The sequence below is a fragment of the Perognathus longimembris genome, chromosome 3 (genome assembly GCF_023159225.1).
Source record: "Perognathus longimembris pacificus isolate PPM17 chromosome 3, ASM2315922v1, whole genome shotgun sequence".
NCBI classification, from domain to species: Eukaryota; Metazoa; Chordata; class Mammalia; order Rodentia; family Heteromyidae; genus Perognathus; species Perognathus longimembris.
Window position 1 is genome coordinate 7,005,918 of NC_063163.1, and position 27,863 is coordinate 7,033,780.

The following is a 27,863-nucleotide window of genomic DNA, read 5'->3' on the forward strand; positions in this document are numbered from 1 at the left end:
TGAATTATTGAAGTCTTTGATTGTTATAGGGAAAATTTCAGGCTATTGAATTATACTAGCATAAGTAAAGGACAGACTAATTTCATGTATGTATGTATGTATATGTATATATATTGTTTTGATGTGATATATTCTTTGGACCATGTAAGCCTGTGATACTATATTTTGTTTTTCTTGGCTTAGCCTAATAGAATATTTTTATCATATTCTAACTTTACAAGTATGTGCAAAAAAAAAAGTAGTTTCCATTGCAAAATTGGCTGAAAATCACTTCTACATAAAAATAATGGATGAGTATGGAAATTCAGCATCAGATTGAAAACTTGTCACTTCTTGAAAAATGCCCTTTTGCCACACATATAATCCTCAAACTGCTATCTACTGTAGAAGACACTTCCTTAAATTAAAATCTTCTTCCCCAAAGATGGATTGTAGGAAAGAACTACAAAAGAATACATCTGTACTTTATATAAAAATACAAATCATAATTCCAGAAATCTGAATTTCTGAGCAAAATGTTTATACTATATAGGAAATGTCTCTTCCAATCAGCCTTAAACCCTTAGGGGCAAGTCATTTTCAATTTTATATTTTCTTCTTTGTTTTTCAAATATTTTAATACTTTATTTAATTTTTATTATCAAGGTAAGGAACAGAGGGGTTTCAGTTACATACGTTAAGTAGTGAGTACATTTCTTGTCCAACTTGTTACCCCCTCCCTCATTTTTCTCACGTGTTGCTTTCTAGTAAAGGCACTGGTGGCTCACACATGTCATCGTAGCTACTCAGGAGGTTGAGAATACAGACTGAGGTTGTAGGCCAGCACAAGCAGAAAAGTCCATGAAACTCTTGTCTCCAATTAACCAGTAAAAAGTTGCAAGTGAAAGTGTGACTCAAGTGGTAGGGTTGCTATCTTTGCGTGAAAAAGACAAGCAAGAGCTCAACCCTCTGTTCATGACCCAGGACTGAGAAAAATTTAAGAATACCCATCATTTACTAGTAAAAGCAACAGTAAATTATGACCACGTATTGTGCTACAAAGATTCAGCAAATGAAGTCACATGTCCAATCTTTCCAAAGACTGAAGAAAGCCTGCACCCACGGTGTAGGCTTCCATTAAATTTCACACAGCATCCTTCTTTCCGAATTGCAGGGCTAACCCTCGGAACTTTAATTTTGACAATGTGGGCAATGCTATGCTGGCATTGTTTGAAGTCCTGTCTTTGAAAGGCTGGGTGGAAGTGAGGGACGTAATTATTCATCGTGTGGGGCCGGTGAGTATGCACAGTTCATCTGTTGAACACTTCCAAAGTGCCTTTCATTTGCTTTGATGAATAATCACATTTTTTTTTCATTTATGCAGATCCATGGAATCTATATTCATGTTTTTGTATTCCTGGGTTGCATGATTGGACTGACCCTCTTTGTTGGAGTAGTTATTGCTAATTTCAATGAAAACAAGGTAAGGTTCTTGATTTAATACAACAGAATGGATTAGGGTTGTGTTTTTTTTTTCATTTCTACACATAGTATGAAGTCAAGTTAACTATACTATGATGGGTATAAATCATCTGTGTCACTATTTTACAAGTGATGCCTATTTTACACTGATGCCTTTCAGGCCCATTATTTAGGAGTCCAATTCTCTTGCTACATTTGCCCTTTGGGTAAATGTCATTAATTCTCTGACAACTGGGAAGTGCATCTCCTCTTGTTCATGCTGAAAAGATGTGCAGCAATCACTAAAACACAATGGCTAATAGATTGCAGGTGATACCTCTTTCACAAGTTGTAAATTGCAGGCCTCTTTTGTAACTCAGTAGGTAAACTCAGAATTGTGATGGGAGAGGAAGGTATGAAAAAGTTCAAATTCTAATTCATAGAATGTAAAGAAGATGTGCTTATGTCACATAAAATTTACATACTACATGAATTTGGGATGAATACTGACTTTGTAACAGCTCTAGTGATTGGTACCAGCTGCACAAATGGGAAGACAGCAATGTAGTTTCCTATCAAAAAGTGAATTTAGGGCCAGGCACCAGTAGCTTCCAGCTTTAATCTTAACTATTCAACAGGCTGAGATCTGAGGGTAGTGAATTGAAGCCAGTTTAGCCAGAAAAATCCAGAATACTCTTATCTCCAACTAACCTCCAAAAAACTTAATGTGATAAGTAGAGGTGTGGCTCAAGTGGTATAGCACCAGCCTTGAGCAAAAAAGCTAAGGGATTATACCTAGACCCTGGAATCAAGCCTTAGAGAGCACAAAAAAAAAAAAAAAACCCAAAAAAACCAAGAGGGAATTTAGAAAAGAACATTCTATTAGCATTTCTTGGGAAGTCACTTGTTCTAGGCCCAACTAATAAGTTCTGTCTGTAGAATCATAATAACTGACATACCTACAGTTTTTTTTTTTTTTTTTTTTTTTTTTGGCCAGTCCTGGGCCTTGGACTCAGGGCCTGAGCACTGTCCCTGGCTTCCTTTTGCTCAAGGCTAGCACTCTGCCACTTGAGCCACAGCACCGCTTCTGGCCGTTTTCTGTATATGTGGTGCTGGGGAATCGAACCTAGGGCCTCGGGTATCCAAGGCAGGCACTCTTGCCACTAGGCTATATCCCCAGCCCCCATACCTACAGTTTTTGAGCACTTACTGTATACTAAGCTTTTTACATACATTTCTCTTAATTCTATTAAGCAATAATTTGTGGCTGGTAAGGAGTAAAAAAAAAAAAAGAAGAAATCAGGTCAGAATTCTGACTTGGTCTCTGACTGCAGGGTCTGTGATTCTTCAAATGGCAGAGTATAAAAACCTCGACCACAGAGTTAGAATTGCCAGCAAAGCACCTGCTGTTCGATGTTATTCATGGCTATGGTGGATTCCCATGAGGCCGCATCAGAGCACTTTGGCTTGTGCAGCTACCACGTGGAACTCGTATCATTCACTGATCCCGGGCTCAACATGTGTGGTAGCACTTACTCAGTCAATTGACACCTTTGATATGTGGCTAATGAGTATGGCACTTCATTCAGGCTTTCAAACAGTACAATTTAAAATCCCTCCTTTGGGCCCCCACACTCTGTGACCCACAGAAACATGGAATATTAGAGTTAGAAAGAAGGGTAGCGATCGTGTTGCATGGCCCCTCTATTTTACTTCCTCACATGTTCACAAGTGATTTTTCTCTAAGCCCTACAGTGTTTTCAGTGTAATACCAAGCAAAAAGAAGGAGGGAGGTCTTTTTACATGCCTTTGAGCCATAGAGGGGAGCAGACACTGGGAATTCCGAATATGAGCAAAAAGCTAATCAGCCAATTAACAAGACAGCTTAGTCTCTCCTGCAAACTCAGAACAGCATGCTGAACCCAGAGCTCCTGATTCCTAGAGAATTGGATCCAGTGGCAGCTCAAAAGTCAGCGGCATGAATGATTCACGATAAGTTGCTCAATAACTGGAAACAAATGCATAATTCATGGCGGGTCTGAGAATTACCACGGAAGCCCAGCTCCAGTGCTGTCCCTATGTTCTGAAGGAGGGCTGGAAGTCACAGCCAGTCTTGGAGTGTGATAGGCAGGCCAAACAAAGGTTGAGGGAAGAGAGGAAATGAGACAGCATTTTGCCATAGGTGGCAAACTTGATTAGAATGAAAATAAAAAGATGTCTTGCTTGTGTGAACCTTTTAGAAAAGGCTCTGCACGTTTTTGGATGATTTCACATGAGCTGTATGTCAGCATTTATTCACCTACCAATCATTGAAGAGATTTATTTCAACATATAACAGGTGGCAGGCACTGGCCTTGGCAGGAATTTCTGCCCTCACGAAGTACACATGGTTAATGTCCCACCAGGGTGTGTGAGTAAACTACCAAGGAGAGACTCTGATAATATGCTAAGTTTGGAGGGCCACGTTTTCAGATCTTCCTTAGAAAATGGAAACCTCTTTATAAAACTCCAAGACAGCAATATAATTTTTTCTGGCTTCCCTACCATGTAGTAATGTTTGATTAATACACTTACTTTGACAACAATGAACATTCAGAGATTGTTAAATATAAATGATAACTCCTGTTTAACTATTCTTTTGATCCCTTTCCAAAACATCTTATGTTTGTATAACAAAAGGATAATTTTGAAGTCGATTGTGCCTAGAGAATAAGTATTTATTTGCTATTTGTGAGAAAAGTGATTTAGCGATAATAATATCAGGAAAAATTAAAGCAAATTCTATGATCATGAATGAATGGTATAATTGAAATTTTTCAAAAGGTTAATCAATAGAAAGAAACCTTGTATCTCAGAGTATACAAAACCAAAGTAAGCTGTTATAAAATAACCTATCAAATACAAAATCAGAGTGAAATGTATTAATGTAGTTCTCTAAGAAAGTCATAAACCTAACAAAAATAGTATATAAGAAATTTGACACAATGAAGTAATTTTTTTCAAACAGAAACATAAAAGAACAGTTATCACAGTATCTCATCTTAGTACTCTGGATACTGTATATACGTGTATTAGAACTAAGGAAGAGAAAGGGAATACCAAAATTTAGAGACAAAGGATAAAAAGACAAACAATTCCAAAAGCAAAACTTACAAAAGCACTTGGTGTAAACCAACTGTACAACTCATGGGGGGGGGGCAGGGAAAAGGGGAAGGGGGAGGCAGGGGAAAAATGAGGGAGGAGGTAACAAGTTTTACAAGAAATGCCTTACATATGAAACTGTAACCCCTCTGTACTTCTTTGACAAATAAAGGGGGAAAAAAGAACCATGACCCCCAAATTTGAAAACAGACATTATTTTCAAGTAGAAAATTAACCTTCAAAAAATCCATAAAGCAATAGTTTTCAAACAATGGATTATTACAGAACATGGTTTCTGATCATAACAGAAAGCATAGCAAAACCTTTATAACTTGGAAATATTAAGACAGGGTTCTAAGTTTGAATTAAAGTAGAAATTATAATGAAACATCACAACAGCTTTAGAGATAAATTGTTTTAAATATCAACTATAGTAATTAGAAAGTCTTCAGTTTACATTAAAGAAAAAACAAATGTTAATATACCAAACATCCAATCAACAAGTTATCATCCGAATGGCAAAAACAAATAGAAGACAGTAAGAGAAGTAAAAACAGTCAAGGCAGAAAATGACATTTTTAAAAAAGAGAAGACACATCTATACTTTCTAAAAAGCTCAAGAAAAGCAACAGCTGGTTCTTTAAGAAAATTGAGTCAGTAAGGCTGAGCCTCAAGAACAAAAATATGGGAAGGAAGGCAAGTCAATGGGAGTAATTCCAGCAGTGTTGGGGTTGGCATGAGGATGAAGAGCTGGACTTCGAGGACAGAGCAGACAGCCCAGGAAAGTTCAGGTGTGCACAAAGACAGCACAGGAAATCTGTGCGGGATGAGAACACCAGGTGTGCTGGCCTCAGCCGTCTCAATGCGAAAAGCCAAACTGAGTTCCCAGCAAAAATAATTTCAGCCATTTGAACCTACAGAAGCATTTATTCTAGATCTTGGGATAGTCGTGTGTTTATTGACATCAGCCACAGAGCAAGACCTATAGAGAAGAGTTATGAATTAAAGGGCATTAAAATGGTTTAATGTCTTGGTGACAAGAATTTAAAAAAAAAAAACTGAGCTAAGGGCTGGGAATATGGCCTAGTGGCAAGAGTGCTTGCCTCCTCTACATGAAGCCCTGGTTTCAATTCCCCAGCACCACATAGATAGAAAACGGCCAGAGGTGGCGCTGTGGCACAAGTGGCAGAGTGCTAGTCTTGAGCAAAAAGAAGCCAGGGACAGTGCTCAGGCCCTGAGTCCAAAGGCCCACAACTGGCAATAAATAAATAAATAACTGAGCTAAGACTGAATACTATGCTTACAACTCACATAAATGACAAAAGATTCATTACACATATGTTTAGAATAAATATGGATTAGGGTCCATAATATATAAAGAATTTCCACAAAACATTAAAATATCAAAATACAAAAATATGCGAAGACTATGAATGTGCAGTTCCCAGAGGATGATAAAGGAATTACCTTTCATACACATAAAATGCTTCATCTCAATGGTAATAAAACTGAGTCAATCACATTTCATACCCATCAAGATGACCACATCAAAATGTTCAATAACAACTAACATTGGTGCAAATACAAGGAAATAAGAATACTTGTAAGTTATTGATAGGAATTTTTCTTTTTTGGTATTGGCTATTTGGTTATTTGGTTTTTTGGTTATTGTTCTTTAGCAACTTGGCAGTATCAACACAAAGATGCTTACATTCCTAAATACCAGAAATTTTTCTTCTAAAGAATTTTGTGAGTGTGCACCAGTACCATGGCTTGAACTCAGTGCCTTACACTGTAGTTCACCATACTTGCTCACAATTGGTGCTCTACCACTTGAGCCATGCTTTCAGATCAGCTTCTGAATGATGAAGCAGAGATGAAGTAGCAGAGATGAAGTCTTATGGACTTTTTTGCCTAAGCTGGCTTAGAACCACAATCCTTCCATCTCAGCCTCCTGAGTAGCTACGATCATAGATAATAAGCCACCAGCACTAGGCTTCTCCTAGAAATTTTTAATGGAGACCCTGTCATTGATGTTTGTGACTTGACAGTACTGACGCTTCTTGCAGCATTTATTGTCATCATAAACTGACAATGAATGATTTGTCATATATTAGTGCAGTGGACCATTCTATGTGATCAAATTAAATGAACAAATTGGGTTTATAACTCTGGTTATATGAAAAACATACCCTTCAACGAGGATAAAGACAAACTGCATGAATAAACACAGACTGTTTCTTGTGTACTTAGATGTTACATAAACACAAACTTCTGGAAGGACAGCCATCAACTTTAGGGAAGGGAAGGGAGAATGGAAGTGACTTTGGGTCTTTTTTCAATTTCTTAAATTATACTTCTGCCTTTACGACATAATATAATAACATGTAATTCATTGCAATACAATGTAATATAATTTATGTGCATTTTTATCAAGTGTTCTATTTTATAATACAGAAGGTCTGATCCCATTTAGCAAATTATCACAGCACTAATTTCTTAAAGAGGCAAATTCCATGACTTCATACCTCTTAAAAATAGTTTTGCGATTGCACATATTAGAATGTATTTTTTAAAGAAAAAAAAATCTCCTTCTCTAGAAGCATGGGCATTGACAAGCTATAATTTTGCTGCTAAGAAATGAAAGTAACCATTATTAATATCTTTTTTGAAAATGTAATCAGGTAGAAAACTTCCCACCTCTGAATATTATACATGTTCACAGATATAAATGGAAGGTGTCTGCATACTCTGAAATGTTTGTCCATCTTGTTGGGAAATCCACTGAAGACCAATTGACAGTTCTGACCATGTGTCTTTAGGCACCATGGTGCTTGCAGAATATCTTTCTTGCAAGCCCCTGCCTTAGTCCTGCGTGTCAAGCTGCCCCATGCGCAATGTTCTTTGCCTTTTGCTGCTTTCTTTCTTTGTCAGGGGACGGCTCTGCTGACCGTAGATCAGAGAAGATGGGAAGATCTCAAGAGCAGACTGAAGATCGCACAACCTCTTCATCTCCCACCTCGCCCGGGTATCAAAGACGTTCTGATTTTATTCATGTTGGCCAGTAGTGTTCACAATTCCCCCAGGAGCCTCAGATTTAAATTAAAATAATAATCGTGAGGCCACTAGGAGGTTGTGCATAAGTTAATAGAGAAACAGGCTGCAAACTGCAGATCTCTTCACAGGACTATTAAATCAGCCATCCAAAGGCTGCGCTTCAATGCACTCGAAATACACATGAAGGGGGGCGGGGGGAGAAACAGCGAATTTTTAAATAAAATAGATTGGTGCTTGCCTTTTGAAAATATGAGTGAAATGTATTAAACTGACAGAAATTCAATGATGCGCTTCTCCTTCCAAGGTGGACTGCGTCATGCACTGATATTATAAATAATCAGAGCCAGCTGCTTCCGCAAAACACTTCACAAGACAGTGCAGGTGTTGGGGGGCACAATGGGTTTTAAGATGAGCACTGAAGGACAATGAGAGAAAAGAGTAACTGTGTCCCCCATCTAAACCTTTGCCTAAACCTTTCTTTTCCAGATAATGATGGTTTTCGAGCTAAGATGTATGACATCACCCAGCACCCATTCTTTAAGAGGACAATTGCACTGCTTGTTCTGGCCCAGTCGGTGTTGCTCTCTGTCAAGGTGCTGACTTCATTTCACCCTGAGGCCCACGAAGGGAACCGTCTGTTTCCTGGACCATCTAGCTATCTCGCAGTCTGTTAGAGCCATTTGCATCTCCATCCTCAAGTGAAGAGATTCACCAGGCACCAGTGGTTTATGCCTGCTCAATCCTAACTACTCAAGAGGCTCAGTTATAAAGGACTGTGGTTCAAAGTCAGCCCCTTAGTCCACGAGGCTCTTCTCTGTAATTTACCAAAATAATCGGAAGTGGTAGAGCCCAAGCCTGGAGTGGAAAAATCCAAGCCAGAGTGTGAGGCATTAAGTTCACACACACACACACACACACACACACACACACACACACACACACACACACAGAATGAATCACAGTTGCATTAAAATGGGCAGCAGAGCGGGAAGGCCTGTGTGTGTGCAGTGTTACAGTGTTCCTGTGTTCCTTGGTTACAGTGGGATGTTGAAGACCCTGTGACAGTCCCTTTGGCAACAATGTCAGTTGTTTTCACCTTCATCTTTGTTCTAGAGGTAAGTCACCGATCGGCTGGCCCTGGGGAGAAGTTATGCACTTTTAAAATAATTCAGGGCCCCCTTTTGATGGCTCTTTGCCTTCAGCTCTGCGTTCCTTTGCCTTTGAAGTCTTGGGGGAGAATGGGTGGAAGGAGGGAAAATTCCTTTTTAGGCAATTCTGCCAATAGAACACTCCTATGGACTGTTGTGTCTGAACACTGGCCCACCTACTTATGTGAGTTCAGATGTTTAGCGCAAACTACCTATGCTATTGTCCTTCGGAGATTCAAATTATAACATGGTGGTAACACAGGCAGTTAGCCCAGCCAAGAGTCTTTTAATAAGAGCTCTGTATAATATATCCCTTTGCAGTGAAATCTTCTTTGAAATGCAAGTGGACTCTCATTTCACCCCATACTGTCTGTGGTTGTTTATCATTTGTTGTTGTGTTACTTATGGAGGAAAGATGTCCTGCTATCAGACCTAGCCATAAAATAAAAAGAAAGGAGTGTGGAGAATATAGATTTGTAAGCTACTAAGCCTATAAATAATATATATCTTGTTGGTAAACTCTCCTCTTTCATTTATTACATCCTTAAATATATGATATGTTTCATTCAAGTTAGTAGATGTAAATAGATATTCAACACTGGCCCTGAGTTCTCTTTATCCTCTTTCTCCAGGTTACTATGAAGATCATAGCGATGTCACCTGCCGGGTTCTGGCAAAGCAGAAGGAACCGATATGACCTCCTCGTGACTTCCCTTGGCGTCGTCTGGGTGGTGCTCCACTTTGCTCTCTTGGTGGGTGCATCATTGAACTTGGTTTGGGTTGGCAGCTTCAGTACTTAGTTCAATCCTGGTGCCAGTCTTCTTTCATTCCATATCCGTGGATCTTGGTGCTACATTAGCTTTCCTACAGCCCAGCTGTGGTCATGAATGGCCCTTAGACATGCGTGCATACTCTCACACACTCTCATACTCACATGTGAATGTTAGGTGTGTATTGCACGCACTCCCTTCAGTTAGGCAAAACGTGGACTCGAATGTGCAGAAGTTTGTCTTCCCTAGGCCTCTGCTTTCACCAGTTGGCCTAAATTTCCTTCATTCCATCCGGGCTAAGGTTCAGCTCAAATTCTACGGCTATGAATGTACTTGACTGTAATCTAGGGTGGCGTTGTCCAACGGGAATGAAATATGGCCACGGATATCATTTAAATTTCTCTAAAACCTACATTAATTTTTTAATAAATAGATGATAGTAGTTTAATGAGGTATTTTCCAGCCCACCATCTCATACTGTTATCATCTTTTCAACATGTGAGCAACGTAACATGTAGTATCTGTGTGAAACCTTTGAGTGTGGGTTTTGCATTTTCACGGCATTCTTTCTTGGACTGGCCACATCTCTAGTGGGCAGGAATCACATGTGGTGGTCCAGTTCTTGTATTGAGTGAGCATTGTGGCTTTGAAAGGTCCCAGTCTCCTGTCCTCCTCCATTTTCCAGACTGGATCAAATCATTTGTCCTTGGCAATCCTTTGATCTCTACTCTGATATATTAGAAGCATGCTAAGACTCATAGCACAGAGAAGCCTCTGCCCCATCAGAAGAGGTTTTCTGTGAAATAGCCTATGAAACTGCTGTGCTGATGAACATCCCTGAAGCAGTGATGGCCTTCTGTGTGAGGGATTATTTGGGCCTTCGGTTCATTTTCTCAAATCATCGATGGTTTGGATGTATACTGCACTGTGCTAAAACTGAGAAGAATGTGATGAGCAAAACACTCCTCTTGGCTTGGAAAACTAGGTAGACATTTTCCACCTGCTCACAAAGCAGTGCGGAGGGTGCTCTGGTGGAGAGGACTGCTCAGTGTGTTCCTGTGACAGGAGTTGGGGGAACAGCGTCATCGAAGTTCTTCGAAGGCACCTCTGAGGGAGTGGTTACGACTTGGTTCCACTTGTCTGGTGTGTGTGTGGTTGGGGGTGGGGGGTCCTCAGGCAGCCGTCCCCTGTGATGGAAGGCGTGCGGTCTGGAAGAAGGGGAGGCTGTTGTTTGCCATGACTTCTAGAACATGAAAGACAAAAGTATCTACCATAGACTCTGAGGTAACATGGACAGAACAGGCAACTGAGCCCGTGTATATTTTCCTTCTGTAGACAAATGCATAGCTAAAAGCTACTCCATCCAAGCAAAAGAACCCCGCACGCTTCCTAGCGCCCCCTATCTCCAGAGAGGAAAAGTCTACGCCACCAACACCAACGTGCCTGTTCTCCTTGACTGCTTTTGTTCTTTCCCTAAGAACCTCTGGTCTTGGAAGAGTGATCCATCGCTGCCGTATTTTGCAAGTGGACTGCTGGGAGGAAGGCACGGTCCCTGTCCCCCATCCAAAGGCGCTCTGTGTGCGCATTCCTGTCCACGTCCCTTGCGGCAGATCTCCCCGGACCCCCTTCGCGGGGGCCCATCTGTGACTGCTGTCATTTGGCGAGGCAGCCTCCTGGAGAAAGCACCATGCTTTGGCACCGGCTGAATGTCAAAGTTGTTATTTCAGTTGCAGCCGATGGCATCACCGATTCCCAGAGGAAGCCTTCTTAGTCATAAGCTACAGAGTCATCTCTTGTTGAAATCACACGCTGGAAGAAAGAGCTGGCTGTGTTCTTGAGCCAGGCCATCTTCCCTGAAACCAGCTTGGACAAGAACCTGAGTCTGGTCTTGGGAGAAGAATGGGCCTTCAGTATTCTTCCAGTACCAGCCTTTGTCCTTGCCAGAAGGACTTGATTTCCTACCTCACTTAGCTTTCTGGTGGAGCACGGTCATCCTATGTGTTCCACGCTCTCCTCAAAGGAGCCCGACACTGTTTTGTGTAAAATAAAAATTCGGAATTCAGCTCAACAACACAAAACCCAAACTTTCATGTGAGATTTTGATTTTATAGCTAGTATGCATGAGTTTGGGCAGTGACCTTTTCAGCTCTTTTTTTTTTTAAAGGTAAATTTCTTATAGAGAGATGTTTCATATCTTATTAAAAGCAGTTATTCAGTAGACTTCACAGAAGATGTAAAATAAAAGAGGGAATGGTGACAGGATCTTTTGTGCGGCTTCTGAGAGGCTTTCTTCTGTTTAAATTTCAGAATGCATATACCTACATGATGGGAGCGTGTGTGATTGTCTTCAGGTTCTTCTCCATCTGTGGGAAGCATGTGAGTATTGTGGATAGGATCTCACTGAAGGTCACACACACATTGGACAATGAGTGCTTGCCAAATGGTTATAGCTCTCCCGGGTGCTCAGGGCTCATCAACAAATTACGAGACATCATAAGTCAAGATGAATCAATATCAAACTCAGTCACTTTATTATCTTATGATATGCTTCTTACCATATATTTTTAGCCTTCCTGTTTGCTGAGTGAACTCGGGTATAAAGCATAGCATATTTGCTGTGAAAACAAAAAACGATCTTCCCTAATGTGCCTGAAGTTGCGTTAAGTAACTTTATGGCAAAGGAAGATAGTCTTAGTGAAGGGTTATGTGAATCCATGATTCTAGTTGATTCTCAGTTTTCATTAATATTTATGTATACCTTCTATCTATATTTTTCATTTTTAGAAATACTGTTTTGGTGGTGGCCAGTTTTATTTTCATATGTGCATCCCATATATCCTCCTAATCAATATATTTTATTACTCTTTAGTGTTATGCCATTATTTCTATTTGTTTTGTGAACGTCTAAGGGAGTTTACCTCTGTAAGATTAGAAAATGAGCAGCCATGAGTAAATAATTGGAGAGTAAGAGAAGAGAAAATGGAAAGCTAAGGGGATAGAGATGTTCTTTTTATTCATTTGTCTGGGGAGACAGAACATTTTCAAGTATGAGTAGAATTTCTTAATACCTGGTAGCTTTTGAAGGTTTACACTTAATGCCTAAGAGGAAGAAACTTACACCTGATAATCCTGGAGAATCCTTCTTGAGCCACGCTGTTTACTACCCAGTTCTTCTGCAGCCTGCTGACATGAGCCTTCCCTCCCTGTTTCTCTTCCCCCCTGTCTCTCCCTGGCCACCGCATCCCTCTTCATCTCCAGGTGACACTAAAGATGCTCCTCTTGACTGTGGTGGTCAGCATGTACAAAAGCTTCTTTATCATAGTAGGGATGTTCCTCTTGCTGCTATGTTATGCTTTCGCTGGAGTGGTTTTATTTGGCACTGTGAAATATGGAGAGAACATTAACAGGTTGGTGTATATTCATATGGCTATTCATTTCACAAGCAAATATTTTTAGTAATCAAATCATGAATAAAGCAGTATCAGGAAAGAAAATTATTGGTTGGAAAATAAAATATCCAAATTTTAAATGTTATTTGCCAATTGTAAAGACCATGCCAATTTACTTTAGAAACCCCAGACAATTCAGAAATAATATAAAACAAAAAACGCATAATTCTAACAGCCCTGAGAAACCACTCCTTTGTGTACCACTTTTTCCATGCATGTACTCTAAAAGTGATAGAATTTTTAGATGAAAAAATGTTGAAGATTTCTTTTCTGGTAAACTATGGAAAGGTAGAAACTCTCCCCCAAGTAGTTTTTACTTATGAAAAATATTTACGAAGTATTATCTTAAATTGTGTGAAAGCCTCTTGTGATATTTTTAAAGAGTCCAAACTGAGTATGAACAAATGTGCTTGATGCATGAAATAATCCAACTGAAAATAGGAGCCACTATTAGTGGCTGAAGCACACTCCATCATTCAAGATAGATGGCAGTAAATTGGTTGTCTCATCAGACAGTTAGACTTCAAGGAAAGTGGAACTGGCTAACACAGTAAAGGGTCCAGCCTTTGGAAACAGAATTTGCATTAGAATTTATCTATTTTGGTTTTGACAAAACATACTTTTCCATGTCAAACCTAACTAGTCACATTCTTTTTTCCCCCTAAACTAGGCATGCAAATTTTTCTTCAGCTGGCAAAGCTATTACAGTACTGTTCCGAATTGTCACAGGTGAAGACTGGAACAAGATTATGCATGATTGCATGGTGAATATCTCCTTTTCGCTATCTGTGTCTCAACTTACACTCAACATGAAACATTTTGGGAGACAAAACAATAACCATTGAACCATCCTTGCCATTAATGCACCTCTAAATAACAGGAAGACTTTGAATAACCTGGATCTTTTGCTATTCCACAACGTTCTATAGTAGTACCCCAGGACTAGGATTATTCCTGTATGATTTAAAGGTGAACTGACTGCATGTGTAGTCTGAAAAAAAAATTTATGTTTTCTTAGCTAAGCACTGGTAGCTTGTGCTTGTAATCCTAACTACTTAGAAAACTGAGGGGAGGATCATGGCTCAAGGCCAGATAAGGCAAGAAATTCCATGAGACTCTTATTTCAAGTTAACAACTAAAATCCTGGAAGTGGAGCTTTAGCTCAATTAATTAGTAATGCAGAGCCTTGAGCAAAACAAAACCAACACCAAGGGACAGAACCAGGCTCTAAATTCAAGCCCCCGTACCAACACACTTGCCCCCACCACACACATATTATTTAATTAGCATTTAAAGTTTGATTTTAGCAGCTATTTATGTCTTGGGGTTTGTGGAGATGGCAGAAAGATTGTCAAGTGGACGAAAACAGTTCCTGTTCATTATGCTTCTAACAAGGGCAGTAAACTTGGGAATCAGTAATATTAAAAGTATAGCAGAAATGAAATCATCTTTTTATTATTTTTGCTACAGGTGATGTGACCAATGCGTATGTGTTTTCCAATATGATTTGAAGGTTAATTATATTCTACTTGGTTAAGAATCTGTTCACTCTCTACATGCAGTAGACACTTGTATCCCCCTCCCCACTCCCCCCCACCACCCCTCAGGTCCAGCCTCCGTTCTGTACGCCAGATGAATTTACCTACTGGGCCACAGACTGTGGAAATTATGCTGGAGCTCTCATGTACTTCTGCTCATTTTATGTCATCATTGCCTACATCATGCTGAATTTGCTTGTAGGTAAGTGATGTTCACTGAATATTTTTTCATCTCTTTACACTCAGGTACTTAGATAATTATGTACAATTTTCAAGTAATTATCCTGGATTGCTTGGGGAGACTGTTTCTTGGCATTAATTATAAATTGTCGCCTCTTAGTCCTGAAGCTGAATACGCATGTAAATGACAGTTGATTACAATTTCAAGAGTTGTACTATTTGGGATGATCATTAATTTCAAAAGAGCTCTTCCCAGGGGCTGAGTTGAACAAGAATTGGGGATGTCGACCTTTATAGCCTAGCAATGTCACTTTTTTTTTTTTTGAAAGATCTGCATGTTCACCCAACACAGTGGCTACCCAGAACGCATGTGACCTGTAATATCCACCCAGGGACTCTCAACTATGAGTTGAGCCAGTATAAATGGCTACATACATGGAGTATGTATGAATGACCCTGACATTTTGAAAGGCACGACCTAGATTAGCTTAGTCTTAGTATGAACCTACCATCTTTTTTTTTTTTTTTTTTTTTTTTTTGCCAGTCCTGGACCTTGGACTCAGGGTCTGAGCACTGTCCCTGGCTTATTTTTGCTCAAGGTTAGCACTCTGCCACTTGAGCCACAGCGCCATTTCTGGCCATTTTCTATATATGTGGTGCTGGGGAATCGAACCCAGGGCCTCGTGTATACGAGGCAAGCAGTCTTGCCACTAGGCCATATTCCCAGCCCCGAACCTACCATCTTGAAAGCCATTCTAAAAGCACCTTCAACATTTGGTTTTATAATGTAGGTGATAAAGTCTATGATTCATAATAAATGTTTTACTTTTTCTAAAAGAAAATGACCAGTGAACCTCATTGTCTAACTTCTGAAATTTTCTTTTTTAAGCAATAATTGTGGAGAATTTCTCTTTGTTTTATTCCACGGAAGAGGACCAGCTTTTGAGTTACAATGATCTTCGCCACTTTCAAATCATCTGGAACATGGTGGATGATAAAAGAGAGGTAGGAGAATGGGTTATCATGTTGTGATACATCCCAGATAGCTACTGATCTACTGCAAGTGGTTAACGGCTCCTGTTGGCAATTGACATTTGCTGAATTTGCAGTGGCCACTGTGGAATTATTGCTGCCAATTCAGCCAAGTAGGGGAGCAAGAGAGATTCTTTCTTCCTCATGCCAATGCCAGCGATGAACATCCTTATCTTCAGACCTGTAGGAAGTCCACATGGAAAGGGAGGTAACAGATACCACAGTTCTGAAGGAATTGCCTTAGGTTCTGAAGAGGTAAAAACCAACTGTGACTATCAAAGGGACAGCATATTAGAATTCGCAATCAATCGACATCATGCATCTACACAGACTAACCACAAAAAGGAGTCATAAGTGGTATCTGGACGTGGTTATTTTGCACTGTTTCTGCGTTATCATGAAAATGGGTTAACTATGAAACTTAAGATTTCCTAGAATTAGTCAAGGCAGCACTTGCTACTCCCCTTTCCTCCTCCTTCTCCTTCTTTCTCTCCTCCACCTCCTCCTCTTTTTCTTCCTCTTTCTCCTCATGCTCTTCCTTTGCCTTATCTTTCTCCTTCATCTTCTCCTTATCTTCTCCCTCTACCTATTCTCACCTTCTTTGTCTACATCTTCCTACATCTTCCCTTTATCCTCCTTCTCCAACTCCTCCTACATATCTTTGTTTTATTCACTCCTCGCCCCCAAGAAAAATACCTTGTCAGACACAGATCCAGTCAGAGATAGATTAGTGACCAATAAGTTTTCTGTGCTCCTAGGGGCTTACATTGAAATAGATGGAAACAAGGCATAGATAGTGAAATAAATATTATCAGTAATGGTTCAGGGTAAACATCCCTAGTCCCCAAACCTCAAATACTAAATGAAAAATTTTGAGTCTCAACATGATACCATGGGTGGACAATTCCACACCTGATTTCATGTAGGAAGTTTCAACCAAAACGCAAATTCACTAAAAAATATTGTATAAAACTACCATCAGACTTGGTGTTAAGATGTACATGAAAGACAGATGAATGTCTTCTTTAGTCGTAAGTCTCATCCTCAAGATATATAAATATATATGTAAGTATTCAAACTCAGAAAAAAAATTTCAAAACACATTTTCCCCGTGCACTCTGGTAAAGAAGACCAAACTGTATGATTTTCAGAAGGGATGAGCACTCTGAGAAAGGAAAATGGCTGAAATGAAGGCGGATACTTTAGCAAGGGTGGTTCACAGCCCACCTCAGGAGGTGTGATTTGTCCTTGCACCTAAAAAAAAAAACACAAATGAAGAGAGGTCAGCCATGTGGAGATCTGGGGAAGATCCAGATAATCTCAGGAAGAGTTGACAAAAGTACCATGAGAAGCCAAGACCTTTCAGGCTGCACATGACCCCCTCTACCCCACTTCGCACTCTCTCTCTGTCTCTGTCTCTGTCTCTGCCTCTGTCTCTCTCTGTGTCACTCTGTGCCTCTCTCTCTCTCTGTCTCTGTCTCTCTCTTGTCTCCTCTCCCCTGCTCCCTACCCCCAGTAGCCCCCATACCTTTGCTCCACTCTCTTAGGATTGTATTCTGAATCGGTGACCTGAGTGCAGGGAAGCTAGCCTATCTCTTTCTTTTTTCTTTTCTTTTCATTCCCCCCCCCCCCCAAATCCTGGGGCTTGGTCTCAGGGCCTGAGCAATGTCCCTGGCTTTTTGCTCAAAGCTAGCACTCTACTTCTTGAGCCATAGCACCACTTCCAGCCTCTTCTGTTTATGTGGTGCTGAGGAATTGGACCCAGGGCTTTGTGCATGCAAGGCAAGCACTCAACCGCTAAGCCCCATTCCCAGCCCTATTTTGTACCCATTTCTGACCCATTGTGTGTGTGGGGGAGAAGGGAATGGGCTACTGAGCCTAAGCCTTAAGTATTGAACCCACAAGGGAGCCAAGGTAAAGCCTTTCACCTTGCTGGCTTCCCATGCTGTGATATCCCACAGAATCAGAGGATCAGAAATTCATTGTTCAGCTCATGTTCCTGTGAGCTTATCCCACAGCCCAGCCACCAAGGAGGCCGGCTACTTCGTTCCTGGGTCTACCACTTGGTTTTGAGAAGTCGCTGCCGTTTTCCATTCTGTTTTGTCTCCCGCTCTTCCTCTTTGTAAACATGGCTTACCTCATCATTGCCCTCCCCACCCGCCCTCCCAGGGTGTGATTCCCACTTTCCGAGTAAAGTTCCTGCTGAGGCTGCTGCGTGGAAGGCTGGAGGTGGACCTGGACAAAGATAAGCTCCTGTTCAAGCACATGTGCTATGAAATGGAGAGGCTGCACAATGGGGGCGACGTCACCTTCCACGATGTCCTGAGGTAGGAGGCAGGGTGGACTTCCCAGCTTCACCGCGCCGAGCTGGAATCCCGGAGCCACACCTGTGGTCCTCAGAGGCCGGCGATAATAATGCATAAGTACAGTCTAACTCTGGAAAGCCACCTTGCGATGCTTAAAAAGCAAGGTCACACTTTCCAAGCATGAAATGGCGTGATAATTATCAGTGACTGGAGTGGGGAGGGTTGAGAACCAGTGACCCAATAACCCACAGGAGCAGACAGAAAGAGGGCCTGGGAGAACTCCATCCTTCCTGCTGGGATGGAGCATCTGTCCTGTGGCAGTTTAGAACCTGCTTACTATACCAGGGCTCATGGCAAAGGTGGGGCTGAAGTCTACATCTTCTCCCTCACATGGGACTGGGGAGAATATTCCCAACCTGTTCTGTCAGTTTCTCCCAAGTGTATAGAATACCACATCTTCCAGACACCAAAAGATCACCCAGATAGGACAAAGAGTCAAACCATCCTGGCTCTACCTTTTATTCTCTCTGAGAAGCTTGTGTATTCATTTCCTAAGGCTGCTGTAACAAAGCACCACCGTTAGCTGAATGACTTAAACAACAGAACATTGTCATCCACGTTTCTGGAGGCAGGAAGTATAAGATCAACGTGTTGGCAGGGTAACTTCCTTCTGGAAGAAATTGATCCAGGCCTTCCCCTAGCTTCTTGGTTTTTTATTTTTTGTTGTTGTTGTTCTTTTGTTTTGTTGCCAATATTTAGCTTCTAGAGTAGTCCCTCATCATTGCCTTTATCGTGTGTGTGTGTGTGTGTGTGTGTGTGTGTGTGTGAAAAAGTTCTTTCTTTTATAAGAGCACCAATCATATTGGATTAAAGCAACCTATAATTAGATGATATCTGATGTACTGGGGATCAGGGCCTCAATATATTTATTTGGAGGAAATACTTAACCCATAGTAACTTCTTAAACAGGATCTCACAGGTAAAACTTAGAAGCCTATGATTTGCAAGGTAAAACAATGTCCTTAGTACCAATCATTGTTCCCCAAAGTGCAGCATTTTCTTTGCTGATGAATGTAGGCAAGAAATCAGGCAATGTTAACAATATGCATATCTTTATCACTGATACCTTAAAATACCTGTGCTGTCCAGAATTCCCAAGTTGTACTAGTCATGTGAGCCCAGCTAGATGTAAGTGAAACAATAAGGAAGAACTGTGTCACTTATCTGCCCACTGCCTTTGCAAAGAAACTAATTGGAGAAACTTATTTCAGTATCTTTAGTTTACTTCATAGTAACGTTTATTTCACTGTACACATTGAAAACACAATTCTAAGAAATGTCTCCATAGGCTCTACTGCTAGTGGCATTCACAATGCAGAAACACTTAAGAGAATGTTTTAAATTTTTTTAAGGAATCCTGTGTAGCAGTAGCTATTTTAATCATGCTGAAGTACCTGACAAGTTAAGTGTTGGGTATTGTGTTTCAAATTTTGGGAGCACTCAGGTGTGCAGAAGTACACAGTAGCTATGAGATGAACAAAGGCCAGATCTGAGTAGGAAGGGCCCGGGCAACGTTCCCCAAAGTTATCCCTTTTATCCACCCCTGTCCATTTCTTCCTGAATGAGAGAATCCCGACATTTGAACAAGCTCAAAGGCAAAAAGAGACGCATCAGAAAGTGCATGTGAATAACATAAAGAGTGTTCCATCTCAAGAAGTGAGTCTCTTCTCAGTGACAAGTTATTTTTAGGTTGACTGTGACACACATGGACATACTGTTGTCACTAATCATTAGCATCCAGCCTCCGTGAGCACAGTGGTAAATTCAACACATAGAGATCCAACACAGCATTGGTGGAGGTGGTGTTCCTCCAACTTAGGTCATAACACAAATAGATATGTGGAGATAAAGGTTTTGTTGAGTGGAGGACAGGAAGAACAAAGGCAATCTTTTCCCTCCGTGATGGGAAGAGCCTTAGCCAAGAAGAAAAGGCCAGTGCCCCTTGCCCTGGGAGCCCTTACGTCATGACTTGGACCCCGCCTAAGCTGACAGTAGGGGGCTGAGTGGGAATCTGGGAGTGTGGGATTATACCACAGCAGGGTGCAGCATGTTGCTGGATGAGTCTGTGTTCGCCTGTGGTTGTGGACTGCTCAGCCGTGGCGTGCTGTGTGGCGTCTTACGCCCCCCTGGTCCCAAATGCAACTTAACCAGTGGTGCTCGCTTCCCTTACCACTCTATGATCACATTGAGCCATGGGCTACATGGGAGTGAATATCCAGTTCTGCCTTTGGATCCTCTAAGATTCATAAGGAAGGCACGGAGGAATAGATCAGGTAAATACCAAACAGGGACCCAGGCAAGCCCAACTCGCAGCCAAGCATACTAACCATCGCCTAATGGAGCTGCGAAGAAAGTATGGAGGGAGAACTCTTCCTTCTGCAGAGAAAATTACACTCCGCTTTTAGCCAGCTAGAAAGGTAGTTCATGACCTAGTTTACATCTTTTGTTGTTCACGTTTTTCAGTGGCACTTACTGTTGTTGTAAGTACCTCACAGATAACTCAGTGCAGCAGGAACCAAGACTGCCCTGGTGCTATAGCCAGAACACGTCACTCAAGGAAGGGATGGGGCCACAATGCTGTACCGGTTGGACTGAGTTATGGTGTGCTGTCTGAGTTGTGAAACAGCTAAGAATCTAAATCCCATGTAAATGAGACCTGTGTCCCCCACCTCCCAGCATGCTCTCCTACCGCTCCGTGGACATCCGGAAGAGCCTGCAGCTGGAGGAGCTGCTTGCCCGGGAGCAGCTGGAGTACACCATCGAGGAGGAGGTGGCCAAACAGACCATCCGCATGTGGCTGAAGAAGTGCCTGAAGCGTATCCGGGCTGTGAGTGAACCCCACACCCACACGTGTGGATTCGGACGGACACACACACACACACACACACACACACACACACACACACACACACAAAGGAGGGGCAAAAGGAAGCTTCACCCGCAGACCTGTAGCTACCTCAGTGGTCCTCACCCATCCACTCAGGACCACAGTCAACTGCCGCTGCAAACCTTCTCCCAGATTGGATTCAGCGTATTTCCTCAAGCTGAGTGCTTGACATGTTTCACTTTAGCCATATTTTAGAAATATGACATAAAACGTTGAAGAGAAGCTTATAGATATTAAAATATTTATAATCCTCACTTACTGTATAAAATTTCAAAAAAAAAATACGTTCTGAGACTGAACGTATGGAAACTGCTTTTGCACTGCTGCTAAGAAATTCCAGCGCACAGCTGATGAGGTCGCTTTATCTCTAAAGACCACCTCTCATAGGATTTTAATGGTCTATTGCTGCTTCCTGAACTGTAAGGCTTCTAAGAGTCTTTGACTTTTAAACTAATGAATATATACTATGTTGGCAAACAGTGTGTCTACAGTGAATATTTCTTTTACGTATTTACTTTTGTGGATACTTTTTAACTTATGCTCCATGTACAGAGGAGAAAATAAAACCCATCACTACATAATTAATATATGACAAATTATATATACATATATATGTGTATACACATACACACACATATATATACATGTAAATGTATATATACACACATATCTTCGGAATACCACCAACCATCGCAGATTCACGTGGCAGAGGGAAAAGGTTCCCTGGAGGAATGAAAGTCCCCATCCTGTGCTTAGTATGAGGCCAACTGCCCACTGAGATCCAGTTGCCCGCTGTGGTCCATGGTGGCTTTCCCAGCTCCGGGGAGCCCAAGAGTCCCCCACAAGCCCTGGGAGAACACAAGAAGTTCTGGCTTCAGGATGAGCCAAGACAGACTGGCGGCTGGGTGGGCCTGTGGATGGGCCCCACTTCACAATTCAGACAAAGGAGTAACTCCCCTTTTCCAATCCACGGCTCTTTCCCGCTTGCAACTTGCAGGAAAGGAAGGACTGACACCGGTTTAGTAAGAAAGGAATAACCAGAGTAACCACATTAGTCGTTTTAAATGAACGTTAACTACCTGCAATAAGCCTAACTAAGCCTTCTTTCACATCAGTCTAATTGATGATAGAAGCTAGCTCAGGGTCCGTATGTGGAGGGTTGTAAGGTTAGCAGTCCTTCCTCTGGAGAGGGAGTGAGAGTGGGGGGAGCAATCCTGGTTTTCTTTTCCCTTACGGAACGACCACCATGTTCCCATAGAAACAGCAGCAGTCATGCAGCATTATCCACAGCCTGCGAGAGAGCCAACAGCAGGAGCTGAGCCGCTTCCTGAATCCTCCCAGCATCGAGACCACGCAGCCAAGTGAGGACGCACATGCCAACAGTCAGGATCGTAATGCGCAACCTGAGGTACGTAGGCCAGGAAGGTGTCTAGGTAGTCGGTGGGGGGGGGGGGTTTCCGTGTGTTTAACAACAACAACAAAAAGAAAGAAACTGGTTCTAGTTACAGCTATTTCAAGCTAGTTATAATTACAGCTATTTCAAACAAGGTCATAATATTTCTTATTGAAAAAAATGTTAAACCCAACGGGAATGTGTCCATCCTGGTTTGTTTTGGTCTCACCATTCAGGACTCCGTTGACATGTTACAGAGATCCTGATGTGTAACGGCATGTTAGTCATCTCTCCTCACTGTTATAAAATACTTGAGATTCAAGTTAAAAGGAGAAAAGGTTTATGTGAGCCCACTTAGGAGATTTTAACCACTATAGTGCTTGAGTCATTGCTTTGGGACTTGAGCTGAGGTAATACAACATGATGGGCGTCTATAGCAAAAACAAGACCACAGGAAGGAGATTGCATACCAACATCTCCTTCAAGGCATGCTCCTGCCACAAGGCCCCCACATCTTAAAGGTTCTACCATCGTCCAGTATTAGTCCCCACAGGCTGGGAACTAAGCATTCAACATGTGGTCTTTAGGGAATGTTCAGGATCCGTAGTATAGGTACCATGAAATATTAATGGCCTGAGTATTGTTGCTAATTTGAATTTTGTCTAAAGGGTTAATATCACTTCTAAGGTTGAACTTGAGCCTGGGAAGATCATCTACCTCAGAATCCGCATGATTTATGTGCTTTCTTCTCCTCAGCAAGTCATAGATATCGGCTATAAAGACAGTGGGAATGTTTGCATACTGCCTTCAATAATCAGTCATTGAGGATGTGTCCTTTCTTAATTGCACATCACAGAAGCATATGGAATCAGAAATATGGCTTGAGGAGCTCTTATTTACTCAGCCCAGCCTATTTTTATTTCTAAACTCGATCTACATGACTATTAAAAAAAAAAAATCCGCAGGAACATCCCTCAGTATCCTGGGGAGGGCTGTGCTGTGAGAAGCAGCTGGCAGGGAGCTCCTGCCCCTTTATGAGGCTGCAGCAATGACAGGAATAGGACTCTATGGAGTCTATCCAGCACTCTGCAGAGCCCGAAGCACCCCTGTAATCATGGTGTGGAGCAGCACAGTCAGGGCTCAGAGAGGAGACTCAGAAGCTTAAAGTTCTGTGGCCCAGAAGCTCCAGAGGCTACCTTTTGCCCTGCCTCAGTTTGGAATGGTTCCAGCCTTTAGGTCCCGCAGCCCAAAGGGATCACCTGCCTCCTTCTACTGGGGTGCCTGCAGAGATGGTCAAGAAGGGGGACAGTCTGTGTGTGGGAGAGCCAGGTGAAGTTGGGACAGACCCTGAGACAGGACCAATGTGACAGAGGAAAGTAATGATGGCAGAGTCCTTACATTGAAAGTCCAAGAAGTATCCCAAACGCCAACAAAGGGAATACTGAGGCAAAGTGAAGACCCGAGCATTGATTAAGAAGGTGATGGGTAAACCAGAGACTAGCTGAAGTTAGCCTGGGAGTCATCAGTCTGATCTTCATCCCCTTTGTCCTCTGTGGGTCCATGGCTCTGTGCTGAAACACTTTCCTTTGGAATTCCACATTTCGGGCTCTAGGCTCCCCAAACTGGCCACTCCCCACCCCTTTTTTTCCTGCACTGCTACCATGCCTGTTTACCAGCCAAGTTATAAATGATCAAGGTGTCTTCAAAGCATGGAGGGAAAGGGGAGTAGATACTGCTTAGGAGTGGCAAAGTAGGGCCTAGAGAGCTGGGTCATGTTGCCTGCTGTGTGCTCCTGGCTCAGTGGCTTTCCTCAACAGGTTTTTGTTTGTTTGTTTGTTTTGCCACTCCTGCGGCTTGAACTCAGGGCCTGAGCACTGTCCTGGCTTCTTTTTGCTCAAGGCTAGCACTCTGCCACTTGAGCCACAGCACCACTTCTTGCCGTTTTCTATATATGTGGTGCTGAGGAATCGAACCCAGGGCTTCATGTATACAAGGCAAGCCCTCTACCCACTAGGCCAGGCCATAGTCCCAGTTCCTCAATCGTATTTGACACACTTTCATGTTTCCTTTCCCTTTTGTTGACACTGCTCATCCCCTTTATTCTTCCTATTTGTTTTCCTGCCATGCTTTCCCCTTCTCATTTTAAAATGAAAGGTCCAGACTAGTGACTGAGGAGAAAGATCATTGTAAGAGCCACAGCTGAGAGATCACCTTTTTAACATGCACAGAGTAGTGGAAAAAAAAATCCCTCACAGTGTTTGTCTTTCTATGCCTTGACTGACTTTATTCAATATGAGTTCCTCCAGTTCCACCCATGCTGATAGGTTCTGGAGTTCTGTAGCACAATAGGATGAGTACAGTCTACCACAAGGTCTGGAAGTACTTCAGCATAGCTAGAAGAAGCCAAGTGTCAGTGGCTTATATCTGTAATCCTGGCTAGTCAGGAGGCTGAGAGCCAGAGAACTGTGCCTCAGAGCCAACACAGGCAGAGAAATCCACAGACTCCACCTCTAAAACAACAAGTCAGGCTGGAGTTGTGGCTCAAGTGCCAGTCATGAGCAAGGAAGCCAAGAGAGAGTGCAGGTCCTGAGTTCAAACCCCAGTACTTGCCAAATTATAGATAAATAAATAAATCCAAAATTCCCAAGCCTGTAGAGATAATAAATATTTGAGGAGGTGGAAATGCTGACTTTGTCATTGTACATTTTATATGTGTGTATCTATACACTGAATTAATACTCTATCACATAAATACCTACACATACTTTGTGACAAAAGGGGAAAATAGCATAAAATAAGAAGCCATTATAACTGCTTAATTCCTCCCATACCCAGACAAGCAGCCAGCAGCAGCTCCTGAGCCCTACTTTGTCAGACCGTGGAGGAAGTCAGCAAGGTGGAAGTGAAATTGGGAAGCCCCAGAGGAAGTTAGGACAATGGCGGTTGCCATCCGGTAGGTACATCTATCATCTCTTCATTGCCAGATCATCAAAAAACTGCTCAGTGTGTTTTTTGAGTCTTAGGTTTCAAGGTCTGTGTTAGTTGGCTTTCTTGTTGTGACCAGTACCTGAGACAATCAGCTTTAAAAGAAGAAATGTTGATTTTGGCTCACACGGCTGGATTTTCAGCAGTCTGTGGGTCCATGGCTTTGGGGCCTGTGGTGAAGCAGCAGATCATGGTGGGAACGTGTGTTGGGGGAAGCCATTCATCTCACCACAGCCAGGAAGCAAAGAGAAAGAGGAGGAGATTGATGTTCCTCATCCTCCTTCCAGGGCAAGTTCCAGTGGGTTTAGAGATGTGAACTTGATGATGGCAATGAGTCTACAGGTTCCGCCACATGTGTTTCTTATACTCACTGTTTCCTTCTCTTTCCTTGCCATCAACTACATTATGCCTCCTTGTCCTTTGATTGTTGCTTTTATATGTATAGGCTAATCCATACCAATGGCAAATATTTCTGTGATATTTCTGTTTCCCCAATTTGGAACTGTTAGTCTTGACTTCTAGTTTTTATTATTACCTTAAAGTGAAACGAGCCAGTAATGTATTTTTTCCAAGTATCCATAAGCATGGTTTAAATATCTACTGCTAAGAATGAAATGTTGAAAAGGTTTCTCATGGAATCTCTAGCAATGGCACTTAGGAGCCAAATGCGCGGCTGATGGGGATAGTGTTGTTCTCCACGAGGTGCGTGGAGCAGTACCAAGTTGCTCAGAGAACTCTTCTTCATCCACAGCACCAAGACCAACAAGCCAACCAGATCAGCCCCCGGTCAACACGTGGTCTGGAGGGAGAACAACCATGAAATCAGTTGTATGCAAGATGAACCCGATGCCAGACACAGCTTCCTGTGGCTCTGAGGTTAAGAAGTGGTGGACAAGACAGCTGACTGTGGAGAGCGATGAAAGTGGTGATGACCTTCTGGACATTTAGATGGTAGAACAAAGCCTGGTGGTGAAACTTTTCTAGTATTTCCCTTCACTGTCCAGGGAATAATCCATAATATAGATATAATTTCGTTCCAATTTGGCACAAGATTTTTTTAAACTGATTATTGTCCTACCATAGAAAGGCATAAAAATGGTTCTGACAGTTCTGTGCGTGTGTGTGCGTGCGCACGCGTGTACGTGAGTGTGTGTGTGTGTGTGTGTGTGTGATGGATTAATATGTATTCAAGAAAGTTTGGGACTAGGGTGTCCTTCAGTGGTCATGTGCCTGCCTAGCATGTACAAGGCCCTGAGTTCTATCCCAGCACCATAAAAAAAAGAAAAAAATATATATAATGGCAGTATTGGTAGTATTAGAAACTAAACCAACAGCAGATGAAGATCATTTAACTATTGTATATCTTCTGTCTCTGTGAACTGAGGTGTGTATTATATGTATTCTTTGGCATTATCACTACCCCCAAAAGAGTGCTAAGCCCAAAGTGGCTACTATTTATGGTACAGGAGTTACAGCTTCGGTTTGCTTCCCTCCCCTCCCCAATTTCTACTGGAAATATTTCTCTTGGGAAAATATATTATGTATGATGGATCTGAAAAGGTCAGCACTAAGCCCATGCTAAAATAATAACAGTTTCCCAAACTACAGATTCTGAATTTTTAAGTATATTCTTTTTCTCCTGCAGTTAAAAAATATGCACAAGGGCTGGGAATATGGCCTAGTGGCAAGAATGCTTGCCTCCAACACATGAAGCTCTCGGTTCAATTCCCCAGCACCACATATATGGAAAACGGCCAGAAGGGGCGCTGTGGCTCAGGTAGCAGAGTGCTAGCCTTGAGCCGGAAGAAGCCAGGGACAGTGCTCAGGCCCTGAGTCCAAGCCCCAGGACTGGTCAAAAAAAAAAAAAATGCACAAGATGTTAAAAAAATGAATATAAGTTGATTTCTGACTTGTCAAACCAATGAAAGTGTACCTACTTTCAAGAAAATTCTATGTGCTGGTCCCAGGCAAAGGAATACTAATACCAGGATACCAATTGATGTAAAGCCAATCTGTAGATACATCTATGAGGCCCACAGTGATTCTTAAACTATGGTTTATTTGAAAGACTTTTAATGACTGAGATGATCAGAAAGGGTAAAAACAATTCGGATTATTTTTTAAAATATTTTCATACATGCTATTTTTTATTTCTTTTCTTACTCTTGTTTTTCCTTTTTCTTTTTTTTTGTGCCAATCCTGGGTCTTGAACTCAGAACCTGGGCTCTGTCTCTGAGCTTTTGTGCTCAAGACTGGTATTCTACCACTTGAGCCACATTTCCACTTCCAGACTTCTTGGTCTCTAATTTGAGATAAGAGTTTCATGAACTTTTCTACCTGGGGTGGCTTTGAACTACAATCCTCAGATCTCAGCCTCCTGAGTAGCTAGGATGACAGGTATGAGCCACCGGTGCATGGCAGTTTCATGGCAGTTTCATTTCGTACACAAGGTGTATGAATTAGCCAAGAGTCCCAAT

General features: G+C 41.9%; 1 protein-coding gene across 1 annotated transcript in view; it reads left to right on the forward strand.

Annotated features, from left to right (window-relative positions):
- Nalcn (sodium leak channel, non-selective) overlaps nt 1–27,040 on the forward strand; it is a 212,017-nt gene extending 184,977 nt beyond the window's left edge. Inside the window, exons 29-44 of the mRNA XM_048341128.1 lie at nt 1,154–1,274; nt 1,364–1,462; nt 7,516–7,609; nt 8,125–8,231; nt 8,679–8,753; nt 9,419–9,538; nt 11,864–11,932; nt 12,815–12,963; nt 13,676–13,769; nt 14,613–14,745; nt 15,613–15,728; nt 17,925–18,082; nt 20,798–20,948; nt 22,267–22,416; nt 25,237–25,354; nt 26,138–27,040. Coding sequence (XP_048197085.1) covers nt 1,154–1,274; nt 1,364–1,462; nt 7,516–7,609; nt 8,125–8,231; nt 8,679–8,753; nt 9,419–9,538; nt 11,864–11,932; nt 12,815–12,963; nt 13,676–13,769; nt 14,613–14,745; nt 15,613–15,728; nt 17,925–18,082; nt 20,798–20,948; nt 22,267–22,416; nt 25,237–25,354; nt 26,138–26,334 — 1,951 coding nt within the window. The 3' untranslated portion in view covers nt 26,335–27,040. The remainder of the gene's footprint in view (nt 1–1,153; nt 1,275–1,363; nt 1,463–7,515; nt 7,610–8,124; nt 8,232–8,678; nt 8,754–9,418; nt 9,539–11,863; nt 11,933–12,814; nt 12,964–13,675; nt 13,770–14,612; nt 14,746–15,612; nt 15,729–17,924; nt 18,083–20,797; nt 20,949–22,266; nt 22,417–25,236; nt 25,355–26,137) is intronic.
- Nucleotides 27,041–27,863: the final 823 nt, after the last annotated feature.